We start from the raw sequence: 8,725 nt of genomic DNA, 5'->3' as shown, positions 1-8,725 counted from the left end.
ATAAGGAGATCACAAGCACATTTTACTACTCTAGTACACGGTGGGTAGACAAACAGTGAAGCAAGAAATTATGGCTGTATGAACATATGAAGATTTATAAAAGTGTGCCTACCATCTTCTCTGTGTATGTTCAAGGGGAAGATAACTGATCCCCAAATAGATTTTTCAATGTCTGATTGGGTTCTGTTAGCTAGGTTATGAACTTTTTTTACCTTCTTTTAAAATCTAAACAACAGCAACAAAGTCATTTTCTCAGTTGTTTTTCTTTACTACCTCCTATTCACAGTCTCTCTAAGCACTTTTGCAAATGTTCCCTCTGCCCACCCCACCCCAATCCCTCTTCATAGTTTGCATTCATTTAGGATTGCTGTTTTCTCCTTTTTCCCAAGCCAACGTGTACAGTCTCTGGTGATTAGTTATTAATTAATTATTTTCTCTTTGCTTAACTTCCTCCACCATATGCTACCTGCTGTCTGATCTTTTGTAATGACCAATTGTTATGCTTTCTGGATTTGATACTTTCTTTGCCCTTCTAAGTATAGGAGTTTAACTTGCCTTAATTCTATCTCAAAATAGTTCTCCTAGCATTTTGATCTTTTTCTTTTAATAATGATCACCCTTACAACCATCTAAGAATTAAAGTCTAAGACTAATCTTATATATTTAGTTTGCCTCTGGTACTCTTCCACCATCAGATTTCCATATTACTGCTTTCCTTCCCCACAAAGTTATTAATATTCAGTTTTATTAAAGACTCAAACACTCAATATATCAGTCAACTATTGTCTGTTTAGCTATCTTTTAAGGTGTTAACAACTTGAACTAATTTCCTCTTTGGTCCTTTGATGTAGGATCCTGTGTAGCCTAGGTTGGCTTCTAACTCACTGTGTAACAGAAGCTGGCCTTGTACTGGGATTCTAGGCATACATGCCCAGACCTACCAAATTTGTAGTAGATATTTATCTACATGTGTTTTACATGACCTCTTCTTGCCATTTCCATTGACTACTTTTCAGTTCATCTTCATCAATTTATTCGTCATTCATCACATATCTAGCTGAATGATATATACACTTAGAATGTCCTTGATTTTACCTATTCATCTTATTAGACTGAATGACTTAATAGCATTCCCTGTTCCCTATTGGTAAACATCATTGAACAATGACTTTATTAGTGAATTACTGATGGATCAGAAAATATACAATTTTTGTAAAATTTTGTGTCTTTGAAAAAGCCATTTTATCACTGGGATTCAAAATATTTCCATATAAAAATTATATACAATGTTAAAAACATATTTCTAGGTAGGGGTGGATAATAGTAGATACATATCATGCCCAACTATCGCTGATGAGAATTCTATGAACAACTAAAAGAATTACCTGATTTTCTAAGTTTAGTTAATTCCTCAGCATATTTCCTCCTTGTTTTCCTTTTGTTCATGGTCGTAGACATACAATATAAGCTAACTTATTCCTTGATGATTTTCCAGAACGAATGATTGTGAGATTGTGACACAAAAATTAGAAAATTGGAATGGACACTATCCACAAATAGGGGATATTTAGAGATCAGAAACAGCACACTAAAACATTGGCACCAGAGAATAATTGTAAAACTGGCAGAAAGTGGAGCAATTACTAATTTTGCCGTAATTTTGTAAAAGTCTTTCAGGATTCTACTGTGAATCAGATTGTTCTGGTCCCCTGATTCTTATGAACCAACAGGAGAAGACGTTTCGCCTTTGTCTTCCAACTCACTGTAAATTGGTGAATAAACATTTAGTTCTTCATAAAGACGATCATCTGTGACCTGAGAAAGAAAAAAATCATCCTGTATCAATTACCCAGAACTCTCCATTTCTAGAAAGTTTATCACACAGGAATTTCTTCTTTTGTCTTTTTTGAATTTCACCCTACCTCTCATGACAAATTATTTCCTTAACATCTAGAAGGCAAATCAGATGGCCTGGCCAATGGGGGCTAAAAGAAATCACATCAGTGACAAGTTGCTAAGGTTACTCTGTATCTGAAATGTTTATCTTCTGACTCAGGACAGTGATCCTAAGACGTGTAGAGACTGGAGTGTGTCTAATGAAAATAGATGGTGAGCAGTAGGTTACATAAGTCAGAGTTGAGTTAGTATAGTGGTTGAGAATTGGAAATTCCCACCAAGGATATAATGAATGTGTGCAGCAGGTGAAAGCACAGTTGTCACTATGAACCAAGAGGAAAAGAAAACTCAAGGCTTTTTTAGAGCAATTGACAGAGGGAAGAAAAATCACATTGCTGGGGGGAGTAAGAGAAGGCAGAAACAAACAAGCTCTTTGGGAACAAAAATGAAGAGTAAACCCTAACACATGCATGTTTCCATCACACACTTCTCACAGTGACCCCTTCAAAGCACCCACAATGTCTATAATTATAAAGATTCCATTTGTCTAATCCTCAAGGGACTGTGCTATGATCATGTGATATTTCAGTTTCATAATAATAAGATTTCCAAAGTGAGATTTGCAATCCAGTTTTTGAGAGGTAGTTTTTCAGGAAAAAAAGTTGCAGAAAATTAAGGCCATATTTTAAAAGAATAAAGCACAAACTCTTTAGCATGCTATTCAGGAGTTCCTACTGACCTTATTACTCTTGAATGCTTCTCCAATCCTATAGATAGTGTGCAACACAGCACTGCAAAAGGCCAGCATGGTGAGGAACAGCATCATCGACACCATTTCCTGTCAGACAGCAACCAACCAACAGGCAAAGTCACAGACAGATGTACCCCCAAATCCCTTCCCTTACAGAAGCTCCCTCTTCCAGCCCCTCCCTCAGGAGCACACCTTATAAACTGACACATGAATAGGAAGCCATTAGGTGACTACTTGGAGATGATAAGGCTAAGCTTAAGGAAAGTGGCTATGGAACCCTCAAAGTTCATAGCTCTATATTATGAGATGTAAACTCCAAATGGGGAATTGTGTCTCTGGAAAAAGAAATGGGGTTTCACACTTAGGTTAGGACCCAGAGATCCAGTGTATTCACAAGCGATACATACTGTGATGAAAGCAGTCACAAAGCAGCCATCGTCCTCATTTAGATCCTTACAATATTTCAGATAGGTGGAATTGTGGCTCAGGTTGAGGATCAGGATGATGATCCCTATTCCCGAAGCAATGCTGCTGACAATGTTTGCTCCCAGGCTTCCTCTCGCCTGCTGGCAGAAGAACAATCAGCTCTGGGGCTGTGAGTGGCAGCTGCCAATCAACTGATCTGTCTTTCAGAGCTGGTCCTGCACAGTAATTCAAAGCTGTCTAAAATTCCAGTGAACTAAGGAACTCTTGCAAATGTACTCATCATCTGGCAGACATTCGTTTCCCTATCCGATGCCTTCAAGAATAGCATTTGGGCTGCGGATGTAACTCAGCAGAGGACCACAGGGTTAAGCATTGCAGAAGGTCAAGAGCTCAATGCAAAGCATAAAAAAAAAGACACACCCATGCATAGACTACCCTTAAGTCATCTCTGTTGGAAACTAATTGTATAGCCATAAGACTATTTAAATATGTACGAAGACAATACCTGTGTGGGTCCCCTTTAAATAGTGTCAAGACAATCAAATTTCACTGCTTATTAAGTGACACAATTTATGTTTCTAATGATTTTATCCAACTTTTTGCTGTAAAAAGCCAAGCACAAAGGGATTGAGGTAAACCACATATCCGAACTCTGTAACACAGCTGATACTGGTGGGTCTCCCTTAACACCCCTGAAATTCCATTTGTCTTCCCTTGGAAGAATGAATAAAAGCGACTCACCAGATACAGTGTATTTTTCCTTTCAGACATAACTGACAAAAATCCAGACAAAACAAACTGTCCGAAAAGAAATGGGAGAGAAAGGAAAGTGAGTATCTGCTCTCTGGAACATTCCTTCCTCTGCCCTTGAAGTACAAGATCAAGCTTTGGGTGCTCATACTAAAACCTCCCACGAGACCAGTACTCATTATGAATTCCTATAAAATGCTTCTCAAAGTCAACTGCTTATACAAACCATGCGAAAGCCCTGAGAAAATGCAGGGTCTGAACTGAGTGTGAGGCCACATGCCTGTGATCCTAGCACTCAAGAGGCTGAAGAAGGAAGGTTGTAAGTCTGAGGGAAGCCTGAGCTACTCTGTGAGAAAAAGAAGAAAAAAAAAAAGAAGCATGCAGACTCTTACTTATTAGGTCTTAAATGGGACCCGTGGCTCTTCATTTTTGCAAGGCTCCCTTGTGAGGCTACATTTGATACTTCCTGGGTAGACAGCAGGGCTAGCGATATCTGATGTACAACTGCAGTAGCAGTCTCATTTGTTGTAATGCTTTGTTCATATGTCCTGTCTTATACTGTCAGCTCCCCCAGGCCAGACACCTGTATCCATGCTGTGCATACCTATGGAGTCTGCTCAGTAGCACATGGTCATATAGTTATTACATATTCCATAAAGTAAATATAGAAAATTTAGTAAAAGTAAAAACTCAGAACACTCTCTAAGAAACTGAGATTTGTGTGTCCAGGGGCACTTAAAGAGCTAAATATTTGAGCCTATGAGATAGTTCAGCAGGTAGAAGTACTTGTAACACAACTCAGACTCAATGACTTGAGTTCAGTTCCTAGATGCACAAGGTAGCAAGAGAGAAATGACATCCTAGGATTGCACACACCACACAGAGAGAGAAAGAGAGATTAAACAAATAAGTTTTAAAGCTAAATATTGGGAAATAAAAAGAAAGTTCAAGGAAAATATGGTAGATGGTCAAGAAGGTTCTTAACCAAGTGACCAAGGACTCTGTGAACCACATGCTTAGCAGTGTATGGAACCAATGTGGTGTTTTTCTTAGATCTAAATCTATGTCTATAACTGAATTATCAATAAACGTAATACACAATAACGATGTGGAATGAAGGAAGACAGGTATTCGAGACATTGCAGCATGCAATTCTGTTTCTACAGAGCTCTGAAAATGGAAAACTTTCAGTTACAGTGGTTGCTTCAGGGAGCACAAAGACAGAGGGCAAACGTAACTTTGAAAATCATAGACAGGCTTATTGTACTGAGGGTGACATGTGGGCTGTGTGTGTGTGTGTGTGTGTGTGTGTGTGTGAAATTTTATCAAATTCTACACCTTCTACACACAGAATTCTTCTATGCACAGAATTCCTCTTTACACAGAACGTGCTCTCATTCCGCCACTGTTTTCCAGATAGTAGAATGTGTAAAAAAGAATCCAGTACATGAGTGGCCAAAAGTATGTCAAGGGTTCAACAGATATCCATCCAGTATTTTTCTCCCCCAAGCGATATTTCCCCCTCCCTTCTCAAAGACATCCTTTTATGCCATTGTGGGTTTGTTTTTTATTTAAATTAAAAATAATCTTATTTTATATATCAATCCCCATTCCCTCTCCCTCGCATTCTCCCATTCCCCCCACCGACCCCCCTCTCATCCCTCTTCTGCTCCACAGAAAGAGTGAGGCCTTCTATGCGGGATCATCAAAGTCTGCCACATCATTTGGGGCAGGGCCATTGTGGGTTTTCTAAGATTTTTTTTAAATTGTATTTGCAAGTTTATGTGTATGTCTGTGTATGTGTACGCCACATGTGTACACATGCTCAAGACCAGAGAAGGTCCTTATCCCCTTGAGCTGGAGTTACAGGCAGGCATGAGCACTTGACATGGTCCTGGGATCTGAACTCATGTCCTGTGTAAGAGCAGCAAGCACTTAACTACCAAGGCCTCTCTCCAGACTTAACTTTGTTTTTGATAATGAATAAAATATATGTACTTAGCATGTACTTTTATTGATAGTATTATAGCACTTTTTAGAATACAAATCTTAGGTTAATCATTCAACTTCTTAAATATTAATGTATTGTTCTTTTACAATTTCATACAGTCTTAAATTTTTCAGTCAACAAGTATGCTAATGGTTTAAACTTCATCTAAGGGTGATAAGAATCTTATGTTCTTGTTAATAAGTTATATGTGGAGAGAGCTTTGGAAACTGCATTTATAGATGCTATATGCATACAAGTGAAAAACTGTAGATTTTATCAAAGTACTAGAGAAATATGGTTAGACTTGATTAAAAGAAAACCTGTGATCAGCATTATTTCAGAAACAACTACTTATGTGTTCTCACCAGCACTGGTCCCCAGAATGGATAGCCTGTTCTATACAATAGAAGCACTTCGTCATCAAAGTCTGAAATGTGCACTGAGGAGTAGAAAATTGTCCCAAAACAAAGGCATACCAAACCAGCCAGAATTTGTGTTACCTGCAGAAGACATGAATTTTATAAAATTAGGATATAGTTTCTCAAGACTGTACCAGTTTCTCTGTAAGTAAGACCGAAAATGGAAACATCTCTTTAGTGTCTTAGGTCTTCCTAAGATTGAACCACATGTGAGACTTTTCTACTCTCTTCTATTTACTATATTAAAAAATGGAACCGTAACTAGTAGGCTCTAATGCATTCATGGTTGATACATGTCACACATCTTTATTTACATAGTTATGATGGACATAAGCAACTGTTCTTTCTAATTAACAACAGACACTGTGTATCTATCCTTCGTTTCTGTTCTCCATTCATGTTCCAGTAACTTAGTGTCTTCATGAGAAAATGCTTCTCTCTTCCCAGAATGTGCAGAGTGCCATCAATTCCTCACCTATCAAGAACATTACAGGACATCAGCCCACAAGAGGAAATGTTAATACATCCAAACTCTTTCCTAGAGGCAGCCTGAATTTGAGTTGAGAATGGCGGCAAGGAACTCACCCCCAGGAACTCCAAATCACTCTTCAAAACTGTCTGCCATGTCTGCTGTGGTGGGGGTGGCGCTGGCTTCGCTGGCAGAGCTTCAGCGGCAGGAGATACTTCCAAGAGCTCAATGTCAGGCGCACTGAAATTTACAAAATTTCAATCATCTCAACTGCCTGTGTGAAGTTGTTAACTGTCAGAACTGAGAGTGTTATCTGTTAATTGTTTTTTCAAAAGAAATCAGCAGTTGAACTTTTTGGTGTAGTCCTGAGAAGAACACACCAAGAGCCAAAAACCACAGACATTCGAATATTATCCAAGTGTTTACATAGAACAGAAGAGAAGAAAAACCATGCCTCATGCTCTTGTTCATCCCAGGTTGCCCTAAGTTCCTTCTATCAATCTCTATAATTAAACAAAATCAACCAAATAGTTTGTAGACTTCAAAGTCATTTTAGCATAGAAATATATATGCATGCATTTTGTCAATGCCCACAACTTCATACTTAGAGGACTGCTTTGGAGCTCAGTCTCCATTCCTATTTTAATCTTGGGTGGAAGATCCCATGCCCTAAGTTTCACAAAGGCCAACCTGGGATGCAGTCATCATAGAAAGCCTCTGGCCCCTAAAACACATCTGACAGAGTCAAGAGATACGTATGTTCAAACTTCCTACTACCCGAAACTACAAGTCTCTAATGTTAGAAAATCCGGTAACCCCAGTTTTCAAGCTAAGCAAAAACCTTGCTGCCAACTGCTGAGAGAAAAAGGCACTAAGAATGTATAGTCCACATGGTTTTCAAGCTAAGCAAAAACCTTGCTGCCAACTGCTGAGAGAAAAAGGCACTAAGAATGTATAGTCCACATGGTTAAGTAACTTACTTGAGTCTGTGCACAAATCTATGAATTGGAATCTGTGAATTTCTTTGTCTTGATAAATAACTTCAGTGGAAATAGCAATAGTCTTTACTTACCTGGGAGATTCTTGTGGGTTTGGGAGAGCAAGATCTGCTCTGCTCTTATTTTCTGCATCCATTTTTTCATGAATTAAGCTACTCAGGAATGAAGGAGATGTGTTACTGTTACTCGGAGATGTGATGTGCTCTGGGTGGGCAGTTAAGATGGGTTGACTCTGAATACAAATGGTTATCTTCATGCAGATAAGTCTTCCAGCTGATTGATATCACTGGTTCTTTTCTCTTGCTACAGTGGAAAGTAATAAGACTGAGATATCTACTGAATAGAGAACAGGATGAAATGGAGAAACATGAGCATTTTAGAGCATAATTCCACCTAAAACATGGGATTAATAAAACCTAATATTGAAGCATCTAGGCACTGAGAAGATAAGAGCGCAGAGGTGAAAACAGGCTTGCTCTTAAAAAACTTCATCTGCTATACCTATGTCACAAGTTCTTCAGTGTGGTTTTATGCATGTTTTCAGAACTGCGAGATACTCTGTGTGGTACCCTAATCACCTGAGTTACTTTCTGGGATATAAAATATCCCAAGAGAAATTAAGATATGCATATTAATAGAGGATTCTAGTGTACATATTGCCAAATCTTTCCTAACAAAATTTTACTGCCCCAGCTACTTCTTTCCTCTGTATCTTTGGGAATTAGCAATCTAACAAAAACACTATTTGAATTAAGGGGTAAGTGCTATCTTCTCATTCATTAATACAGAAAGGACTTAATCTTCTTGCTATTGATTGCTCATATCATAGAGAAGTCACTATTGAGGATCATGATCCCAGACTTATCTAGCCCACAGTATTGCAGATGAGAACAAAGAAAAATGATTATCTAGGAGGTCAGAGGCCAGTGACTGCTGGAAAATCAAGAAAGTTACAACAGTGCTGCCTGATGGAGCATGCTAGAGTTCAAAGGCAGAATTGCCAGGCAAGGTGATATTTGAGCCCAG

The 8,725-nt window shown here is 38.5% G+C and overlaps 1 protein-coding gene across 3 annotated transcripts; it reads right to left on the bottom strand.

Annotated features, from left to right (window-relative positions):
* Positions 1-1,716: 1,716 nt before the first annotated feature.
* Positions 1,717-7,835, bottom strand: Ms4a2 (membrane spanning 4-domains A2). Of its 3 annotated transcripts, none has more exons than XM_027406655.2 (7): positions 7,774-7,835; positions 6,818-6,941; positions 6,179-6,313; positions 3,815-3,871; positions 3,055-3,210; positions 2,636-2,734; positions 1,717-1,815 (listed from the first exon to the last, which is right to left on the bottom strand). In XM_027406655.2, exons 1-7 carry the CDS (start codon positions 7,833-7,835, stop codon positions 1,717-1,719), a joined length of 732 nt encoding a protein of 243 aa, XP_027262456.1. The 3 variants fall into 3 exon arrangements, with proteins under 3 accessions (XP_027262456.1, XP_035297280.1, XP_035297281.1); XM_035441389.1 differs by having other exon boundaries at positions 3,055-3,099; XM_035441390.1 differs by lacking the exon at positions 2,636-2,734 and having other exon boundaries at positions 3,055-3,099; positions 6,299-6,313.
* Between the last annotated feature and the right edge of the window lie 890 nt (positions 7,836-8,725).

This window comes from Cricetulus griseus, chromosome 3 (genome assembly GCF_003668045.3).
Source record: "Cricetulus griseus strain 17A/GY chromosome 3, alternate assembly CriGri-PICRH-1.0, whole genome shotgun sequence".
NCBI lineage: Eukaryota > Metazoa > Chordata > Mammalia > Rodentia > Cricetidae > Cricetulus > Cricetulus griseus.
Note: the sequence above shows the minus strand (reverse complement) of the source record. Positions and strands in the feature narration are given on the sequence as shown.

What these genes read in the sequence shown, in the direction of transcription:
- Ms4a2 (XM_027406655.2), bottom strand. Translation starts at nt 7,835, where the DNA reads ATGGATGCAGAAAATAAGAGCAGAGCAGATCTTGCTCTCCCAAACCCA. An exon ending in AACCCACAAGAATCTCCCAG is followed by an intron (nt 6,942 to 7,773) that starts GTAAGTAAAGAC and finishes TGTAAATTTCAG; the next exon opens with TGCGCCTGACATTGAGCTCT. An exon ending in TTGTGACTGCTTTCATCACA is followed by an intron (nt 2,735 to 3,054) that starts GTATGTATCGCT and finishes GCTGTCTGACAG; the next exon opens with GAAATGGTGTCGATGATGCT.